Here is a 22,752-nt window from a genome sequence, read left to right on the forward strand (position 1 = left end):
TTTCGTGGCCACTATCTCACACACTCTTCAATACACTACAGTAATAGATAAAGTAAGTAGAAGGGAACGAAACATTTCTTAGCGTTTCAAAGAAACTTTCCAAATGCAATCAATGTCTTGCCACACAGTGATGCAACATGCTCACACGTCCTCAACGTAACACTCTTTTCGAGGAAAGGATAAAGGTTTTCAGAATTAGAGCCAAACGTAAATAACGAGGGAGAGGAAGGGATTTTATGGAATAAGCCTATTTATGGAACGCAGTATTTTGCTAAAGGTCCAGGGGGTGATTTGTCTCTATTAGAAAGGACAAAAATTCACGTGGACAAGTTACTGACACATCAGGAAGTGACCTATTGGAAACCGGTTGCAGGGACTGGATTGTACATATATAAAAGCAGATAAGGATCGATTTGGGTTTTTATATTTGTTAGGAGGTGCGAAGTCTATTGGAAAAATGATTAGGGGCCGAAAATGACATTTACTTTTCTAGAAGACTTGACAAACTGTGTGTTTTGTAAGAAAAAACTCGAAACTATCCATCACCTTTTCTTCTCTTGGCATGGTAACTTTTTGGGATCGATTCTAAAATGGAGGAACTTGCAGTGGATATGGTCAGGTCAAGTTGGTAATTTGTGAATTCGAATTCTTAGATGCATTTTTGGCCATTCAGAACTTCACTGCTGCATGCTCAAGTGAAGATGATGATTTGATTTTTAAAGTTCAAAAAATGCTCCTATTTGATTGGTTGCTTGAGTTTTATTTGATTTTGTGGGAAGGAATGTGATTTTTGATGGACTACCAATAAGAGCTGGTGTTTTAGGTAATCACAAATATATAGGATGAGATTATGGAAGTTTTTTTATTACTAGGCAAGATTTGTTAGCTTTGTGAGTTGTGTTCTATTTTTAGTTTTCATTCTGTGGGATAATCGGCGGTGAAATGAAGTTCGTGAAGAGATTAAGAGAACTCGGATGAAACACATTTTTTTATATGTGTTTCTTTAGCATGCATAAGACATGATTTTTAAGGACTGAACAAAAGTGTTTTTTTTATTGGAAATGGAAATATTCATTCAATTGGAGCCAATATGTCGCACATGGCTAAATTGGTTACATGACCTGGGAGCTCCTCCATCCATACATAATTTGGAGTGGTAATTACCAATTGGGCTACTTTATTTTCATTTCTTTTCAAATGACTAAAGGAAACAAATCTAAATTTCTTGCATAATTCCAAGGCATCAGCAATGAATGATCCAAAATAAGAGTCAGAGATTCTTCCTTGTTTTAGAGCTCTCACTACTTCTAAATTGTCACTTTCAACAATAATCTCCGTGAAACAACACTCTGTAGCAAAGTTTATCCCCCATTGAACTGCATATGCCTCTGCTTCGTGGGCTTCCAAAGGAAAAGGTAAAGACCAGGTTGTCGCTGCCATTATTTGGCCCAACAATTTCTAGGAACCACACCTACCCCTCCTTTATTTCCCATGTCTTTCGCAGCGTCCACATTAATCTTCACCATCGAATTAGGAGGTGCTTCCCAAATTTTTTGATGGGGTCGATTATCTACCTGAGTGATGCGAAATTCTTCTTCTTTCCTCTGCGCCTTCTATAACTCTTCGAACACCCTGTTTGCAGTTTCAATTTTCTCTATAATTGGCAGCTCTTTCTCTTCAAACATGAGTTAGTTCCTGGCTCTCCATATTTGGTGAATTAAGGTACAGAAAAGTCCCTTCTCTTTTAGTTGGAGTTTTCCCAGAATATCAAGAAACCATTTTCTTAATGTTAAACCATCTTCTTGCTCAGTTCTTAGATTTAGCGGTGAGGCAAACCAGAATCTCCTTGCGAAGTCGCATTGCCTGATCAGATGCTCTTCGGTTTTCTCTCCTTCCCAATAGCGCATGCAAGTGGGTGTGCACCTAGCCCCTCTTCTGCTCAGATTCTTCTTGGTTGGCAGGGACTTATGTAGCAGCCTCTAGATAAAGTTGAGTGTCCTTTGGTGTGCCTTGGCCTTCTATAACTCCTTCCAGGTATTGTCCTCTCATTATTCTTCATAGTTGTTACCAGATTGGTGTCTGTTTTGAACTTTAATTTGTTGGTAGACTAATTTGACTCTGAACATTTCGTCTCTTGCCTTTTTTCATATAAATTTATCTGTCTGCTCTGGTCTTGGGATTGAAATTTCTTGAATTTGTCTAGCTTCAAATGGGGAAAAGATTTGGTTAATATGATCTATATTCTAGGCCTTTTTTTCTTCCCTTATCAGTGTTTCTACAGTAGCGTTAGGGTCTAGGATTTTTGGGGGAGACCAAATTCTGGAACTATTTTGTTTGGGGAGCCAGGGATCCTTCTAAATCTTGATTGTTTTTTCATCTCCAGTTCTCCCGCAGCCTCCGATCTCCAAAACACCCTTTGCTTGCCAGATTCTTCGCCATGTAAAGTTAGGGGAGAACCCAACTCCTGCATTCAGAAAATTTCTTCTATTGAAGTACCTGCTGCCTATTGTCCTAGCTGCTAGTGACTATGGGCTCCTCATAAGTCTCCAACCTTGCTTTGCCAGGAGGGCTGAGTTAAAAGCTTCTATGTCCCTGAAATCAAGCCCTCCACTCTGTTTTGGTTGACAGAGTTTGTCCCATTTCACCCAATGAATTTTTTTCTGTCCATTTTTAGCACCCCAATAAAATCTATTTATCATTGACTCTATATGATAGCATAGGCTATTTGATAGCCTAAAGCACCTCATGATGTAGGTAGGAATAGATTGGACTACCGCCTTAATTAGCACCTCCTTTCCTGCCTTGGATAAGAGTCTCTCCTTCCACTCTTTTAGCTTTTTCCACACCCTTTCTTGGACAAACTAAAAAACTTGTTTCTTGGATCTCCCCGCAAATATTGGAAGCTCCAAGTACTTCGAGTGTCTTTCCACAACCTTTATTCCCATCCATGCTTGGATAAGCCTTTGTCTGGTTGTTGGTACATTTCGGCTAAAAGACAACTCGCATTTTTTCAAGTTAATGCGTTGCCCTGAAGTTTGTTGGTATGTAGTCAAAGCATCTTTTGTTTTCTGGATGTCTTGAGTCGAGGCTCTAGTAAATAGTATGCTGTCATCCGCAAAAAATAAGTGATTAATCTCTAGCCCGTTCTTCGAAATTCTGATCCCATGTATCAAACTTCTGTTCTGAGTTGTACTAAGTAATTTAGAGAGTACTTCGACGCAAAGAATGAAAAGGTACGGAAATAGTAAACCCCCTTGCCTTAAACTTCTAGTCGGAGTTAAAGATTTTGTGGAGATTCCGTTGAAAAAAATGAAAAATGATGTTAAACTAATGCAATTTCAAACTGTGTTCGTCCATTTATTTGAAAATCTCATAGAAATGAGGATTTCTTTAAGAAAATTCTACTCCATTCGGTCATATGTTTTCTCTATGTTGAATTTTAACCCTATATAATTGTTTTTCTTACATAAATATTTACAATTTGAAGTAAATGTAGATTGAAAAGAATAACTAATTATTATGCATATTCAAATGCGTATATACAGTTATGATGGATTTTCCATTTTTATTGGACAAGTTTTAAGATTTTCTGCATTTAAACAACGAAAGATATGAATTTAATTTTTTTTATAAAGATGATAATGATGGCAAGCTTGGGCACCACAGCATCAATGCCGAAGACATTTGTTGTGGTTACGTTGGAATTCATTAGACAAAAAGTCATATAATGTCGTTTGAGGAAAAAAAAAAGTTAAACAAAATAATTATTAAAGCTATATTTAGATGTTGTAACTAAGACAAAAATATAAAGATAAAGAGACAAAAATAAAAAGATAAAGACCATTTTTAATATTTTTATATTTTTATATTATGTTTGAAACCATAAATAAAATCTTGTCAAATGTCTTTATTTTGTATTCGAAAAGATAGATACACTTAATTAAATACATAATAAAAGATATTATATATTTTTAAATTTTTTTTAAAATAAAATATTTTTTCAATTAAATCTCATCTTATAATAAAAAAAATTCTTTCATGTATCTTTTTGATCTTTTTCGATCAAATCCTAACTAATTTAACATTTATCTTCTTTACTTTACATTCATATTTTTTCTTCGTCTTTTTAATTTTTTATTTTCTTTATTCCACTTTTATATTCTTCCTTCGTCTTTTTCACCTTTTCGTTTTCTTTACTTTTTTGCTTCGACAAACTCTGATATTTACAAAATATATTAAAAATAAAAAAAATCATTAAAATGGTCTTCAAATTTTGTGTTCCCATATGTCCTAAATAGAGACTGATATAAAAGTTTGACTACGAGACATATACATACAAAACTATGTATTTTATCCCCCTCTCATAAACTAAACATATTACAAAATATAATATTGTCCTTTGTTTTTATTTCTCTAGTGCATCCAAACATAGCCTAAGACATGGTTATGACTTATGAGCACCATCGGTCTTTGTTACCACGGTAAAGAAAAAGTATTATGGTGATAAAGAATGTGTATACTAGTAAATTCATACTTTATAAACTTTTTTTTAATATTTATTGTTAATAAGGATCTATTTAATAAATTTAAAATAATTTAGAGATTCACTCGAAAGAAAAAAATAAAGTGATCTAATTGTAAATTTAATGCAAATTTAGGACAAATTTAATAAAATTATAAAAATTAATAGAATAATTAAATTTATAATAAAATATTATTATAATAGAAATAAAAAATTATAGTAAATTAGCATAAATTATGATAAATTAGGATGTTTATTATATGAATAATTATATAATTAAATGTTGAGATAGAAGTTGATATTAAATTATAAAATTTTTTATTTTTTAATATATGGCACAAGTAAGGATGTTTTTCGACGTAGTTAAAATTCGAAATATATTTTGTCGGATTTAAATTTATCATTTTATCTGATGTTATTTTTGGGTCATGTTTCAATTACCTATTTTGATCTAAAATTATATTTTAAAATTAAAAATATATTTTAAAATGAAATTATTAATAAAATATTATATTTTATTTTAACTAATATTTTTTATATTATAAAATATTGTGTTTATTTTAAACTAATTTATTTTGGTATAAATATGATATAATATTTGTTAAGAATAATTTTTAAAAATAAAATTTTATTATACTTGCATATACAAATTTTATATCAAATTAATTTAGTTTAATGCGATTTATTTTAGGTCAATTTAAAATTGAGTTAAAATAGACCAAATAAAATATTAAAATTAAATTTACATCTCTAAACACAAGCCATAATACTTATTCATGAGCGGTATCCCTTGTTGCGATCTTAGATTAGAAAAATAGATTTTTTCAAAATTTTTTAATTATTTTATTAAATATAAAATTTTACTATTTAATGTTTTTTCATATATTTTTTTTATTTTATTTAAAGAATATATAATGAAAAATATACTTTACAACCGTAATTGAGAGAAGAAATTAGAAAAAATTCATGGCTTAGATCACGTTTGTTTCTAAAAATAGGATACGACAAAACAAAACACTAAAAATAAGATACAGAAAATAGAAATACAAAACTTAGTGTTTTTGTATTCTATTTAGTGATATTTTAGAAGGAATTATAAAATTTAATTTATTTTTTATTAAAAAATTTGAAAAAAATATAATAATTATACAAAATTAACAAAATAATGATAAAAAATAAGTTATCTTTTGTTAATGTTTATGTGTCTTTTTTTGCTAGAATAGACACAAAATATTCTAATTCAGTGTTTCAAGACACAATATTTGTATTCATATCTCATCTGTCAAACATAAATTTTGTGTCTTTGTGTCTTTGTCTCAATGTTTTGTCTTTATAAACAAACATAACCTTAGAATTAGAGGAAGTAAGAATTATTTTAAATTGGCTTTTGAAAAAATATTTTTTTATTTTAAAATTTTTTAATAAATATAAATTATTTTACATTTGTATAATTTTTTAAAAAAAAATTTTAAATATTAAAAATGTCTTTTATTTCTAATTTTTTTAAAATAAGATATTATTAATTTTTAAAACAAATAAATAATTTACTCTTTTAAAAAAATATATTCAAATAAATTTTAAATTAAATAAAAATATTTTTTCTTCTTAAAATAATTTTTTTATATAAAAAATAAATCTAAACCAACACAAAAATGGATTCAAAAAATTGGAAGCAAAATTTAAAAAAATCGGAATCAATGGCTGGAATTGAAATATAATTGAGAGGGATTTGGAGTCCGAAGCTTAACTCACTTCAGCGTACCCGGAAAGCAGACCTAAAAAGTCTATAACCACTGTCAGCTGCGCACAAACTTGCCAAAATAATTGAATTAAAGTAAAAATAAATAAATAAAATTCAGAAAAAAAATCCACTGTCACTGAAGTTCGAATTCATTTCCTTCCATTTGCTTTATTTCTTAGGTGAGAAGTTTCTTCTCTAACGATCCGTATCCCAACACACTGAAACTCAAAAGATTTGTGCTCTCTGGCGCTTCTGACTCGTTGGAATCGGTCACTCTCAGTGATACTGTTTTACTGCTTCACCTACTGAGTCGACTCGCTCATTTCCTCTATGGTGAGCCAAATTTTCCTTTTTATTATTATTTTCTTTTATATTTCATCTAAGTTGCTTTCAATTGAGCTTTTAAGCAATCCCAAAATGCGTATGCCTTTTGGGGGTAATATTTTCCTTTCTGTTTTAGCATTTGAACTTGGGAGACGATTTTGTGGTATGTCTGTTTGTATAGCATCATATTCATAATTTTTTTATGGTAAATTTGTTTGTAAGTCTTCTGAGTTATGATTGTTTTATGAAAAGTTTCAATTTTTGAAGTTCTAAGACTTGGACACTGCTAATTTTTAGTTTCTTGTTGTGCATGCTGCTTATTTTATTTGGGAACAAATAATAGAGGATTTTGTTTCATCCAAGTTTTTTTTTGCTAGCTGTTATCTTCATTGCTTTTTTTTTTAAAAGAAAAAGAAATCTGATTTTACTTTATTTACACTCTTGTTATTTTTAGAATGTGGACTTGAGGTGCATGTGGTTGATATTCCATGGAAACAGTAGTTGCAATTGAACATAATGATGATGATGGAAAACTTGAAGACATTGGAGTTGATAGAAGTAGCTTTTCCTTGTCTTCTCCAAAGCAGATTGCAAACCCAGTTGTGTACAAGCTCGTCCGGGTATGCTTTCAGTGTCTTTTCTTTACTGCTTCAAGGTTTTATTTGTGAATGTGTTTGGGTTTGCAAATTATAGTTAGCTTTGCATTTTTCAGGTGTGGGGAAAGTTTGCAACTTTTTAGTTTATGAGTTCTTGGGAAAACGATCAAGATGAACGGAGTTGCCATGGTGGTACCTGGTGTTCTTTTTTTTTTGTATTTTTTTTTTCAGGATACCAGTACCCTTTTATGAGTTTTCAAGCATTTTTTCTAGGCCTTTTTAGGTGTGGGTGTGGGTATGTGTGTTCCTCAGCGTTGTAATGCACCTGTTTGCTACAGTAAAGCCTTGATTGTTAGCATGTTCCTTAATTTTGTTTCATTTTTTTTATGGAAACTCCTTCCATGGCATCCTTGATTGTTTGTTACATTAGCTGCTTCACTTTTGTAATTGTTAATGACTTGTTGACTTGATACATTTTAATATACAGAAAGGCCTTGGGATCTCTTAAACAAATTAACTTAACCAAATGGTTTTCCATCTTCCTTTTCTGGTCTAATTATTATTCTATCAAATCACAATCTTCAATTTCTGCTTAACTACTTTTGTTTGTTAATTAAACCAAGCTTCTCTGAGGTTTGATTACATTGCCTTAACCTGTCCTAGTTTTCTTCAATGAGTGAAATTAAATGCTGAAATTTGAAAATGGATTGTGACAATGTGTTCGGGTTCTGTTTTATTAGATGTTTTGAAATTTGAGTGGTTAGCTGTATATGTTTGATTCATATGCTAAATCCACTTCGGCCATTACACTTCCATTCGATCACCTTAACCACATCAAACTGGCAACCTGTGTGCCCTGATCTGATCTGGTTTTGAAAAACTCGGTGATTTTCAACTTTGCTGCTCTTCATGCTCAGCAAAAAACCATGTTCACATCCACGTCTTGCCGCATTCACGCCATTGTCATCACTAGATTTCTTTTGTCCTAGTGATACTGCAAATTCATGCTATGCTGTTTTGTTTTGTCGGGTAAAAATGTTGTCAATGTCATGTTAATTGCTGTTGAGCATTTGGTGCATCCATCATTGATGCACACCCAACTAAAGGAGAAGGAGAAGTATGTTTGAATTTCAATAACTGATTATGTGTTGCCTTCTTTATTTTCGGCAATTTATACTTCTGTCTAGGCTTTGTTCAATATTTTCTTCATGTCTAATTTAATCTTTAGGTTGAAGGTGATGGGAGGTTAGTGCCTGCAACAGATGATGAAGTAATGGAGATGGAGGATTTTCTTGAGCATGAAAACAGTGAAATGCGTGTTGTTGCAGACACTGGGCAAAGTTTGGAATGCATATCAATTGAAAGATCATCTTCTGGGAAACTTCGATTGGAGTGCCCAAAAGGTATATTCTCAATCTCAGTTGTTTGAACAGCATATTGACGCATTTCAGTAGCTGTTAGTCTGTTACATAAACTTAGCTACTTGTTACTATAGCCCTAACTCTACTAAAATCACAGATTTGGGTTTTTTTTCCTGCCTTAGTCTGCTCCTTATAGTAGTTCAAAGAATAAATTTTTTATGTTGGTGCCTTTAGTTGTAATGTTTGTATTATAGATAGCCTCTGTTTCCACCCATCGTTAATTTGCAATTGGTTTTTTCTGGTATAAAGATGCTATCTGGTTGAATGTGCTTCTCACACATAGTGCCTTAAGTTTTTGTTACCGAGACACACTGTTATTCTTGTTATTCCTTCCTGCAATTATTTTATTTGCTTGTTTTCGACTTTACTTTTTGTTCTCTAATTTAAATTGCTGACGGATGTTCTTAATTTGTTATTATATGGTTTTAACCTTTCTAAAATGATAGGCAAGTGCCATGGACGAACTTATTACCTTCCCTTACCAATACATTCTACATATTTTCTTTGATTAATACCATTTCCATTTCACAACTAGGCACTGCGGATGCAGATTTTGGGAAACTAAATGCAAAATTACAGGTATTGGGATCTCTTTTGGTTTCCTTCTCTACTTCTCTCTTTCTCTCTGAAATCTTGATTACTCTTCATTGCTTGTTTTTCCTTTGATTCCAACATTTTTTTAACAATGCAATTATGTTTGTGCATTTGGAAAACATGGTGCATCTAACTTGATTCTCTCAACCAATCACTGTGTGCATCTTTTTCAATAGAATCCTTTGGTGCTTACTTAAGGAGTTATCTGTATAGACCTTCCTTTTGTTTAACTATGTGTATAAGATGTGGAACGAATGATAAGCTATTTAATAGCTTACTTGATTTTACACATTTGTAAAGTATTTGAGGGAAGCTATTTCCTGTTATAAAAACAGTTTTATGAATGGTAGCACTAACTAATTGATGGTGCATCAGTGTGCTAGTACGAGAGCGAAAACTCTGTTTGCATTTACATTTTACATACACTGCAAGAAAGAATTTAAAATAGCTATATTGTAACTATGATCTTTCTTCCATTTATGTGAAAGTTTGGACTCAAGTCTCTTAGTTTCAACTTCTCTCTTTCAAATGTTTTATTGTTGGTGGACTTATCTTAGAAAGTGGCTCATGTATGATCCTCATTTTTTTTCCCTTTCCTTCTTTCTCCAGTTGGTCTGGGCTTTCTCTCTTTTTTTTGCTGTATGTCTACAAATCCCATTAGTATTATATTCTGTTTCTAGAATCCTTCTTGACCTCAAAAATTTTTTGTAGTACATTGAGCAGATGTTGCAAAAGGTCAAACAAGAAGAGAGACTTCGATTGTCTTGTGAATCACCTGTTCCTTCTCGTGTAAAGAAGGACGACCAGTGTTCTGATGATAAAGCTGTCACAGTTGAGAATAATCAATCTGATGGGCCACACCAGGAAATTCCTTCTTTAGCATCAAGCTTAAATTATACGCATAGTAATCAATCTGGGAGTGTTGATCAGTGTTCCAGACCTTCAGAAGGAGTGATTGAGAGCGGATCATCTGCTTCTGCTGTCTATTCCGCTTTGAAGTCCAATTTTTCAATGTTTGATGGAGAAATATGCTTGGACAAGCTATCCATCAGAGAACTACATGAACTGTTTAAAGTAACTTTTGGTCGGGAAACTACTGTGAAAGACAAGCAGTGGCTGAAAAGGAGGATTGCCATGAGTTTAACAAACTCGCGTGATGTTTCAGCAACAACTTTCATTATTAAAGATAACAAAATAGTAAGAAAATGTGAAGACAGTTCTGGAAATGGAGATGCTGAAGATGTAATCTCCATGGAAAATGCACCTGTAGAAGCAGATGTTAACTTGAAGGATTCATCTGCTTTGGACGGTTGTGGAACTGAAGATAATCAAGTTGTTTTTGAAACAAAACTGGGAAAACATGATATGGAACATGGATTGGGAGGTGAGGATCACCAAAGAGCTGCAAAAAGAATTCGGAAGCCCACCAAGAGATATATTGAAGAGCTCTCTGAAAATGAATCTAGAGAGCCCAACCCCATGGCATCGTTAAGTTCAAGTAGAAATATGGGACCTGGACTTTCTACAACTTCATATGTGAGGCTTTCTGGGGATGCTTCTTCAGAGGTGAGAACATTTATCACCAGGGTAGACTCACTCGGAGGTTCTGATGTTCAAGTTCCTTGTGTTTCTCGGGTTCGAAGAAGTCATCCAAGGAAAGATTTTACATCACTTACGGTAAGTGACACTGTTTCATACTTGATTATATGAAAGCGACACTTAGTTTTAACTTTATCTGCTCCATAGCATGGTTCATGCTTTATTGTAGGACAATCATGATTTTTTGTAATATAAACTAGGTAATACACCTAGGAACTTAGTACTTTCTACTTAGTACATTAGTCTTGCACCTGTAGGAAAATGTCTCTTTCTTGCTGTGCTTTTTTCCAGCATTATTGTACTCTTCTTGCGTCTTACTGGCGGTCTCCTAATAGTTCTGGAAACTGTTTATTTTCTGACTAATATAAACCGTTATAACTTTATTTCAGAAATTCCTTCCAATTGGCATTGCCAAGACTGCAAAATCAGATAATAAGGTTCTTGCAGAAAATGGTTCTTGTGCTGCTAGTGAGAATCCAGACAAAATCCTGAAGGCAAGATCCGCTCCTGGAAAGCTTCAGCCAGTGAGAGCAACTGAGACTTTGGTAATACTAAATTGTAGTTTCTTCTTTTCCACTACATTTTCTTTTAGTTATATATTTTATGTTTGTTGCACCTCCCCCCCCCCCCCCCCCCCTTCCCCTCATTTGTGTGTGTGTGTGTGGGGGGGGGGGGGGGAGGTGGGGGGAGATAATTTAAGTGGAGCTTCTTTAATATTGTGATGTTAATGGGATCTCTGTTCATGACAACTAATGGAAGTATTCGCTTAATAAACTGCACTATTTGTGCAATTTTTTCCTCATAGTCCTTCACTTTGGTACTTTTAAGGTCCTAACTTGCAAAGGGGAATAGGAGATGGCTAATCTGCTGCTGATATGCAATTTTTTCAACTTGAATTTCGAAAATGCTCTCTCGCACCCTTCTCTTTGAACGCATGTTTTAGCAGAAGTGATTGAGTAAGATTGATTGAGTTGATTCCAACTACACACACCACTGATTGAAGTGGCCACCAGTCATCCGGGGGGATCATAAAAAATATTTCCTATACTTGGAAGTGCATGCATTCACTGGCACTGCTAATCGTTTCTCTTCTTGGTACACTAGACCACCATAGATGCCACCCCGTGTCCCTCATTTTCATTCCAAGCATGCTCCTGCACACTGTAAAAAAAAAGTATAATGGGTCACTGCCTCGAGTTCTGCACCTCCCCTCTTTCTCTTCTCTTTTCTTTTGGTTTCTTTTTCTTAATGAGGCGGAGTGGAGGCAAGCCTTCTGGAGTTGAGTTAGAGAAGAGTTTAAGTGCACTTCCGTGACTCATTTTGTGGTCCTTTTATATAGAATTTCCATATTTACACCAAAACAACTGCTTTGTCCTCAAGCATGTGCATAAAGTGTTGTATAGATGCAGAGTCATGAACTTCTCTTTCTGCATTGCCTTATATGGGTGAAATATTTTGGAACTGGCCTTTTATAATTTTTGGAGGGTCTTGGGTTTGCCTATATATTTCATCATTTTATCCTCACTGAATTCAGAGATTTCGGAATTGTAAGAAGCGAAGATTTGTTAGCCGTCCCTAGTTTAAAAGTAACTAGAAAATAATTAGTTAGAGATTTTCTTTGGGGGTTTGGGATATGATTACCTTTTACCTTCTTTTGCTGCTTTGCTCATGGTGTTTTTAATGTTAATATGGTTTCTTTATCAGATGCTCAAAGCTATTTATGTTCTTTAATACACAGTTTATTCACTTAATTCAGTTTTGGTTTCATTGTGAGGATGCTTTATCCTCTTTGGTACTCATGTCCTCTCTCCTGATTAAATTTGAAGTCCCCCCCCCCCCCCCCCCCCCAAAACATGAAATTGCAGATATGCCATTGTTTCTTTTTTAATTCAATATCTACCATAATATAAACATTTTTGTTATTTTCATCGTGTTGTTGACGTTTGTTGTACAGCCTTCTTGTGAACCTGAAAAAGAGAAGCAGCTTCCAGGAGTAAGCACAAGTGAACCACAGCAGGAATTGAGACCAAAAAGGGTGGATCCACTCAGCCATACCTCAGAGGACAGTATAGTTACTGTTCCCACTGCTAAAGGTGGAATGAGAAGGAAACATCATCGAGCGTGGACTCTTGTTGAGGTAATGAAGTTGGTTGACGGTGTATCACGGTGTGGCGCAGGGAGGTGGTCTGAGATCAAACGGCTCTCCTTTTCATCACACTCGTATCGTACCTCTGTCGATCTTAAGGTAAGCAGTTTTGAGGTCTGGTCGTGTTAAAACTAGTCAGCAAAGTACATGGCTCGATTTTGTTGTCACTAAATTGCACTGAAAACAGATTTTGCTTTGCAGGACAAGTGGAGGAATTTGCTCAAGGCTAGCTTTGCTCAGGCACCTGCAGATGAAGGGGTAAGAGTCGTGATTTTGCAAAATTAATCTTGCTTATTAGTGAGTTTATATAAACATGATTTGTGCTTAAAAACTATTTGGAAATTAGTTCCTACAAACATTCCAGGAACTGTTTCAACATGCATGCGACTTAAGTTGCTTAATATTTTACTACCTGTCCAAAATTAATTAGGCATGGGAATTAAGGAAATTGGAAACATTTGATTTTTTAATAAACTAGATTGATTTTACAAAACTACCCTCAACTCTCCTTATCGCTTCTTTCCTCTTTCCTCTTCTCTTTAATAGGATGATTACAATTGGAAAAATTTGACCTAATTCTTCTGTTTACTGAATTCCTGAGTTGTTCTTCTCTGCCATCCGACCTATAATAACTCTTAGATTAGGAATTTGAGTTCCAACTTTATTTTCCTTGTTAAATTTGTTTTCTTGACATAGATGAACGTGCGGAAGCATGGTACAGCGCCAATCCCGGAACCGATTTTGCTACGAGTACGAGAGCTTGCGCAGATGAATTCTCAGGCACCTCCAAATTTCAGCTCAAGCAAGTTAGTAGCTGGTGCCGGAAATGCACACGGAGATAGACCAGGGTACTTGTAGTATTGTAAATAATACCCAAAAGAAAAAAAAAAAAAAAAAACAAAAACTTTGGAAGAAAGAGCTAACTCTGCATTTTCCTAGGCCAGCGCTTTGTGGAGCATAGGATACATGCGATCTTTTGTAGATTTTTTAGTGAACTGATGAATGCTTGTTAGAGTCATGTTATGTTGAGTTGTATGTTTTAACTGTTTTGATGATGGTTGTAAATTGTCCTAGTATGCTATAATGTTGGTTAGAATCATTAAACGGTTATATATTTAGTCATGGTAATGACGTTATTAATACTACCTACTCCTTATAATATATCCCCTTGTAGGCCATTCATATTTCATACAATTTCGATAGATAGGACTTTTTGCTTTATTTATTTGTGTATTAATTGTTCGACTTGATGCGGTTAAAGATTGACATGAACGTGCAGCCGAGGTATTGGATAAATGGCAGCATCATGCCATCATCTGTCTCACTAGGAGCTGCATGTAGTAGCTGTAATAGTGTGTGTGTGTTGTATAAGACAAAAAAAAAAAAAAAAGATTGACATGAATGTTAAATAAAATCTGGAAATTTTAACAGAACTGGTGATTCTTTGGTATATTTGATAATTATTAATAACAATAACAATGAATAGCCAACAAATTGTTAAATCAATAATGTTACATGAATAATTATCTATAGGGATATAGATTTGGTATTTATAAAAACAGATTTGTTACACATTCAAATTTTATTGCCTGCCATTTAAATTCAACTAAGTAAGTTCAACATTAACAAAAAGTGCTCTCATTAAAAGAGTGTATACCACGTAATCGAAATTCCAAACAAATGTTACCTCTTGCTTCGTACTCTAATATGAAAAACCGTTCACATTTCCTACTTAAAATTGTAATAAAGAAATTTAAAATCTCTCAAAAATCTTTCAAATTCTCTGTGGAAATTATAGGAAAATTCGGTTCTGCATTTGAAATCATCAACAAAAAAATACAAAAAAAAAGAATAAAAATTCTTCAAGATACTAACAAAACTATTTGTTCAGATTTCTCCTTTGCATTTCTTGCATTTTTACTAGTTTGGTTTAGAGTTTAGTGGATCAAGTTCGTTTATTTAGTAGATTGAATTTCTCTGATTCAATTTTTTTTTCTGTAACTAGGGCATCGAATGAAACTGTAGTAGTTGTACTACATTTTACTATAATTTTGGTTCATTTCTTAGTTTATTTGAGGTTCATTTGGATCCAGAAATAAATTCAATATGTTTTTGTTGATGATTGAGTCTTTTTGACTACTTGTTCAAATTTGAACTAATTTCATCTCATTTGTGAATTAACTGAGTTTCACTTGATACAGCTATTAAGTATTGACCAAAATTTTATTTCTTACTAAATAAGTTAATACATATTAATAAATTTCTTTCAATTGTATGAACAAATTGATCCTTTCAAGCATGAATATGGTCCAATCATTCTCTTGGACAAGATAAATAAATTGAAAAAAGTCATTGAGGGATCTAAAAGCATAAGAATCTCAAAGCCATCTACTATTCTCTCAAGTCCTTTCTATAGATTATCATCTGAGGAAATAGAAAGTAAATAGGTTCAATCTCTTAATTGTAATGAATTTTTATTGACATTCTTGAATACTATTTTGTAAGAAATTGTAAAGAGGCAAACACTTCTTTGACTCTTTGTAAATGTTAATATATATTTGAAAATTGTTTCTTAAGTTCCTTTTGATTTATTTGTTAAAAATGTATGGGATGTATTGAGATCACATTAATTTGAATGAATCTAGGTTCACACTAAATAGATTGAATGCATTTATCAAACTTCAACAACGACAAAAATACAAATAAACCGAAATTTATTCTAATAAACACCTAAACTGATTACCACAACACAATTATAGAAACTAATTTGAAAAACCAAAAAGTGACTATTCAATAAAACATAACACAAATTAGAAATTAATCCTCATTTTCAGTAAAGGAAAAACATTATATGAGTAAAACTCAAATAAACTGAATTCCAACTTAATTTGTCTTGATAAATTATTCATCGACAACACACCTAAACTGTAAATGAACCGAAATATGATTACAAGTTTATAACAATGCCATTGTCTAATAACAAATGAATAAAAAATTGTGCATTCTACCTTTGGGACAAATTGTTCATCGACAACACATCTGGACTGCAAATCAACCAAAATATGATTATAGCAACACTATTTTCTAATAATAAATGAATCGAAAATTGTGCATTCTATAAATTCAGAAACCCCTACGTTCTATCCAAATTCAAATTCATAAACAACACAGATTTTAGCAAAGAAAAATAAAATTATTCGTTCTCACTTTATTCAATTGCATTAGATTCCATTCAATTTGTCTTGAAATCATCCCAACCTTTGGGACAAATTGTTCATCGAAAATACACCTGGACTGCAAATAAACCGAAATATGATTATAACAACACCATTGTGTAATAACAAATGAACCAAAAATTGTGCATTTTATAAATTCAAAAACTCCTGCATTCTATCCAAATTCAAATTCATAAACAACACTGATTTTAGCAAAGAAGAATAAAATTATTTATTATCACTTTATTCAATTGCATTAGATTCCATTCCATTCAATTCAAAATTGTTGAAGAATGAAACTAGATAAAATTAAAAATGATTCAAACCTCGTCCACTTGATTCGATTCAGAAGAATAATCCAAATCGCTCTCATTCAACTTATTTGAACTTGAATAATTCATAATTTTAGAACACGCAAAAACGAAACGATTTTAACTACACTGTTCGATTTAAAAAAAAAAACAAATGCATATCAAAAATCTGAAGAGAAAAAGAGAATAAAGTCCAAGGAGAACACAAGAAAATCGAAGATGAAAACAAAAATATGAAGAGAAAGAGATGATAATCAAACAAAAATATAGAGAAATGAGAAAAAAATGGGACGTTTACGTTGAAGAGAACGAACAAGGGGAGGTCTATGTTAAAAGTCTGTTATAAATGGCGCGTGATTTTAAATCACTTGGTTGGACTTGATTAGTGAAATCACTTGGATGCAAAACATTTTTGTTATAAAAAAAGTTTGGTTATTCTATGATAAAATCTTGAATTATTATATTAGTTGATTAATAAATATGGTTAAATTTTATTTATATAGATCATTAGATTGTAATATTTATATAAAAAAATTAAACGATTAAAAGATATATAAATCATATAATGAATTGTCTTAGGAATTATATTAAATTAATTTTAAATGTGGTATAATTGTCCAATTGAGTATCTTACCTAAAAAAAAGGGTAAAAAATCATAATAAGCCATTGCTCTCCCAAATTTACGTATATCAGCCAAACCGAATTTCGTTTCAGCAATAAGCCAGATCATATATTAATATAATTCGAACCAAGTTGGTTCGAATTGCGTTTGGTAATAAATCAAACTAGGCCAGTTCGAATTATTTGTTGTGGGTTGTTAATAAATCGAACCAGCATGGTTCGAACTAATAATGAATGTAATTCGAACCAGATTGGTTCGAATTATAGAGAGATGCTTCTGGAAGTAATTCGAACCAGGCCGGTTCGAATTACACAAATCCTAGTTCGAACCAGACCGGTTCGAATTAGTTGGAGACCGAGGCCTATATATATGGGTGGAAACATGAGTTAGTCTCATTAGAGGGAGTAAGATGGCTAGTGAGGAGAGTTTTGTTGTTTTGGTTCACCACAGAGGATCTGTTAAGAGGAAAACCCGTTCCGGAGTGAAGTTCACAGATAAGAATCCTCTCTGTATTGTCGTTACTCCTACGACGAGCTATGATGACCTTGTTAGAGCCGTACTGACGAAGCTCGGTCTGGAGGGTGCAAAGCGGGTTAAGAGGTTTTTCTATCGCATTCCAATCATGGTGCTACAGAATATCGTGAAGTATGATTGCTTCACGATTAGTAGTGATGTGGACTTACAAGTAATGTTTCTTTGTCGGCGGCAGTTTCCGGAGGTGAGGACACCAGAGTTATTGGCACGGCTGGTTGATGTGGTATCCGGCTCATGCGGTTCGAACCGGAATACGACCAGTTTAGCCACTCCAGCAGGTTCTAGTTCCCGGCCTGCCGTTGCTTCTTCTTCCGTCCCTATGTATCCACCAGTGGTCCAACCTGTCGCCTCCCCGTCTTTTGCTGTTGACCTCAATGGCAGCGTAGGCGACGAGGTAGGGGCAAGGGAAAATATGCCGATCGCTTTAGTGGGTGTTGAACCGGTTGGCATTGGAGACGGATTTTTGGGTGATGCAGAGGAGGATGACGTCGAGCCGGATATGATTGACGATGACAGCGGTGATGATATTGGAGGGAGTGAGCCTGCATTGGCGGTAGGTGGTTCTAGCTCTGGCACACAGCAGTATCCACCACATTTTTCCTCTCTGGACTTGGATGCCATGAGGCAGGAGGGGGTTTCTGGGCACTTAGTTAGATTCGGAGCTAGAGATGCGGAAGGGACTGTTGGTCTGACAAAGTTCCAGGTTGGTCAGCAATTTTAGGATAAAGATGAGGCCCTATTAAGTGTCAAGACTTACAGCATCCGGCGAGGGGTACAGTATAAGGTTGTGGAGTCTGATTATCGTCGGTATGTGGGCAAGTGTTCTGAGTTTGGGAATGGGTGCACATGGTTGATTCGACTGAGTCTGCGGCAGCGCAAGGGCATTTGGGAGGTCAAACGATACAATGGACCTCACACTTGTCTTGCCACCTCCATATCCAGTGACCACAGGAGTTTGGATTATCATGTGATATCGGCGTTTATTATGCCAATGGTTAGGGCTGATGCATCCGTTAGCATCAAGGTGCTTCTGAATGCCACGGCAGCACACTTTGGGTTTAGGCCGACTTACCGGAGGGTCTGGATGGCGAAGCAGAAGGCTATTGCCCTCATCTACGGTGACTGGGATGAGTCATACAACGAGCTGCCCAGGTGGGTTTTGGGAGTCCAGTTGACGATGCCTGGAACTATTGCAGTCCTAAGGACTAGCCCCGTTCGAGTTGGAGGGCAGGTAGACGATTCTCAATGTTATTTTCACAGGCTTTTCTGGACGTTTCCACCTTGCATCGAGGATTCTGCCATTGCAAGCCGCTAATCAGCATCGACGGCACCCATCTGTATGGCAAGTACGGGGGAACGTTGCTCATCGCAATTGCACAGGACGGGAACTCCAACATTCTACCTGTTGCATTCGCACTAGTAGAGGGTGAGAATGCTGAGTCCTGGACATTCTTTCTCTCCCACCTTCGTCAGCACGTGACACCGCAGCCGGGTCTGCTGGTTATATCGGACAGGCATAACGGCATTAAGGCTGCGCTAGAGGCTCCTGATGGAGGTTGGTTACCTCTATCTGCATACCGCGCATTCTGCATTCGACACGTAGCTGCTAATTTTGCCCTAACCTTCAAGGGCAAAGATGCACGGAGGCTTCTTGTGAATGCGGTGTATGCCAAGACCGAGGTTGAATTTGATTACTGGTTTGATATACTGCGGTCTGAAGACCCGGCGATGTGTGAGTGGGCGAACTGGATTGATTATTCATTGTGGACTCAGCATCGTGATGAGGTTCGGAGATTCGGTCACATGACGACGAATATCTCGAAATGTGTGAACTCAATCCTCAAGGGTGTCAGAAACCTACCGGTATCCTCACTAGTGAGGGCAACATATGGAAGGCTTGCCAAACTATTTGTTCGCAAGGGGAGAGAGGCTGAGGCCCAGATGGGAACCGGACAACAATTCAGTCAACACTTGGTAAAGTGTATTGAGGCAAACCTGAAGACGGCGAGGTGCTTCACGGTGACTTTGTATGACAGGGATAATTCCGAGTTCACCGTGACAGAAACCACTCCGACTGGTTCCTTCTCATTGGGTAGCTACAGAGTATCGCTTGCCTCTCGGACATGTGACTGCGGCTATTTCCAGGCGCTTCATTTTCTCTGTCAGCACGCGCTTGCATGTTGTGCCTACTCACGGGTAAACTGGACTACGTATGTTCACAGCGTGTACCAGATTAGTTCGGTATTCAGTGTGTATCGGATGAGATTTACCCCTCCCATTCCAGAGGGATTCTGGCCACCATACGACGGGCCTACTGTCATACCGGACCCTGACAAGAGGCGTGCGAGAGAGGGTCGTCCAAGGTCCACCAGGATACGAACAAATATGGACGAGGCAGATCCGAACCGTCCAAAGAGATGTGGTCTATGTCGCCAACCCGGACACACCCGACGGAGTTGCCCACAGCTTGGTCGATCGTCCCACACTGGGGGCCCTTAGTAGCCATGTTATTAGCGTTAGTACTTGTTTTAGTTAAGTTTTAATGTTGATTTTTCTAATATAATGTATTGTGCATGCTGCGTTAAGTAATGAATATGTTATGTTTCACTTTGAGTCTTATGAATAGTCCCCTAAATGCAAAATTTAATAAATAAATGTATGTAACAGACTGTTTAATGGTGCGATGATGAAAAAAATATCACTAATAACGACTGCTATACATCATTTTTCAAAGTACATATCAATCAACAAACAACAAAGGAAAACATCTCTAAAATAAGAACAAAGTAACTCAGCTCCAAAATAACAACAAATTTATACATTAATGAACTCTAAGGAACAAAATACATGAAAAGTGAATCATCTAAACAGATGCGAGCCCGTAAAGCAACGACGGGGAACCCGTGCTCTCTGACCTCTGCGGATAAAAGGCTCCTCATCCTCGATCTCATCGGCGTCCTCGTCCGGGGCAGGCTGTGCCGGTGGCGCAAAATGAACGGGGGCAGCAGACGACCCAGCAACAGACTCTGAGGCCGCAGCGTAGGCAGATGGTGGGGTGCCTCCCAAACCAAAATGATCACCAACAGATGTCGTAGGAGGCTCGTTCAGATCAACATCTAACGGTACCTGCGTGCCGGATGTCTCACCACGCCTCCTGGCCGGCACGTCCTCCTGCATGATGGCGGTAATGTCCGCTAGAAACTGTGGACTCCCGAAGTCCGGATCAAGCGTATCTGCGCCAAGGAAGTCTGACCACTGTGATTCCGTAATAACTAATGGGGTACCCTCCTGCTGAGGCTGGTCATGGGCGGGTACACCGACGAAATAATCCCCAAGAGGCCCAGACCCAAGTCCAATGTCACCAGGCTCACCCCCATCACCCATGCCTGACCCATACCACTCACCTTCATATCCGCCATCGTGGGTACTAACACCACCAACTGCAACAGCCTCGGCACCATCCCCGCCCTCCGGATGCCATCGCTCGACAAATGCACTGACAAGGGCCTCGTCTAACCGGAACCATCTATCGTTCAGCCTTACAAGATGGTATAGTCCTGCCATCTGCAAGTACGGAACGTATCTGTCATCTAGTCGCATGCCCTGCTGCCGCCGCATGCTCCTAATGCATCGCTGGGGCTGCACATGACATTAACCGCATTGTTATAACCAACTTACATAAAACAATTAGCACATTCCACTAACATAAACCACCAACATAAAAACAGCTAACATAAAACTGGCTAACATAAAACCGGCTAACATAAAACAGCTAACATAAATCCGGCTTACATAAAACCGCTAACATAAAACCGGCTAACATAAAACCGGCTAACATAAAACAGCAAATATAAAACAACTAACATAAAACAACTAACACTAACCACTAACATAGAATAACTAAGATAAACCAATAACATAAAACAACTAACATAACCCACCAACTAAACCACCAACATAAAACAACCAACATAAAACAACTTGCGTTAACCACTAACAAAAATCGCTACCAGAAATCACTAAAAGAAACCGCCTACATAAACCACCAACTGAAGCACCATCTAGCATCAACATGCCACTAAAACCGCATGCAAAACCAATAACTCAAAAATACCACTACCACGAACTTATTTCTGTACTAACCTCCTCGTTGATGACCCCTGCTATATGAGCGACTCTGTCCAAGCGATATAACCGTGCCGGATCGTCCCCCATTCAGCAGAGAATTCCGTTCAGGTTTTCGTCGGAGAGAATCTGGGTCGTTTTCTCTGGGATTTGGTGGGGTTGGGGAAGGGAAGAATGGTTCGAATGAGACTGATTCGAACTCCTTATATAACCGAATCATGAGTAATTCGAACTAGCTTGGTTCGAATTACTCTTCCCTAAAATCGAACCAGCTTGGTTCGAATTACGTGCAACACTTTCCAATGAGTAATTCGAACTACCTTGGTTCGAATTATGAGCGTTTTGAGTTCGAACCTCCTTGGTTCGAATTATGCACATACCATTCTTACCCTAATTCGAACTTGATTGGTTCGATTTATTCACGTTTGTAGTTCGAACCACACTGGTTCGATTTATATATAAATATGCCTTGGCTTATTGCTGAAACGAAATTCGGTTTGGCTGATATACGTAAATTTTGGAGAGCATTGGCTTATTATGGTTTTTTACCCTAAAAAAATTTCAAGAATGATAGTAGTTGGTATGTTAATAACTTAATATAAAGAATTTAGATATATTCATCGTAATTGTTGTATATGTCAATAATTTAAATATCATTGAAATTTCTAAAAGTTTAAAATGATTTCACAATCACAAAAGTACAAATGTCTTGAAAGAAAATAAAAGTTTGAGATGAAAGATTGAAAAAACTAAATTTTATCTCGATTTATATATGAACAATAGTTGTTAGATTTTTTTATGTAAAAGAAAAATATTCTTCAAAGAAAATGAAAATGTCTTTGGTCTTAAAATATAAGAATTGTTTTTATTTTTATTATTTTTAGAATTGTGAGAAAAGAGAAAACAAGAAGTGAGAATAAAAAATAGAAAATAAAATTTTATTATTTTTATTTTTACAAAATTCAAAAAATAGAAAACACTGAAAATAAAAATTCAATCCA

General features: G+C 35.5%; 1 protein-coding gene and 1 pseudogene across 5 annotated transcripts; both read left to right on the top strand.

Moving 5' to 3' along the window:
* The first annotated feature begins 6,288 nt into the window (after positions 1-6,288).
* LOC130948717 (uncharacterized) lies at positions 6,289-14,104 on the top strand. Of its 5 annotated transcripts, none has more exons than XM_057877564.1 (10): positions 6,290-6,596; positions 7,042-7,207; positions 7,300-7,375; positions 8,412-8,586; positions 9,140-9,183; positions 9,910-10,875; positions 11,187-11,342; positions 12,752-13,042; positions 13,145-13,201; positions 13,640-14,104. In XM_057877564.1, exons 3-10 carry the CDS (start codon positions 7,355-7,357, stop codon positions 13,799-13,801), a joined length of 1,872 nt encoding a protein of 623 aa, XP_057733547.1. In that variant the 5' UTR covers positions 6,290-6,596; positions 7,042-7,207; positions 7,300-7,354; the 3' UTR covers positions 13,802-14,104. The 5 variants fall into 5 exon arrangements, with proteins under 5 accessions (XP_057733549.1, XP_057733547.1, XP_057733548.1 ...); XM_057877565.1 differs by having other exon boundaries at positions 7,300-7,372; XM_057877566.1 differs by lacking the exon at positions 7,300-7,375 and having other exon boundaries at positions 6,289-6,596; positions 13,131-13,201.
* A 3,397-nt stretch (positions 14,105-17,501) lies between these two features.
* Positions 17,502-22,182, top strand: LOC130949171 (uncharacterized; annotated as a pseudogene).
* Positions 22,183-22,752: the final 570 nt, after the last annotated feature.

Source organism: Arachis stenosperma, chromosome 9 (genome assembly GCF_014773155.1).
Source record: "Arachis stenosperma cultivar V10309 chromosome 9, arast.V10309.gnm1.PFL2, whole genome shotgun sequence".
Classification (NCBI taxonomy): domain Eukaryota; kingdom Viridiplantae; phylum Streptophyta; class Magnoliopsida; order Fabales; family Fabaceae; genus Arachis; species Arachis stenosperma.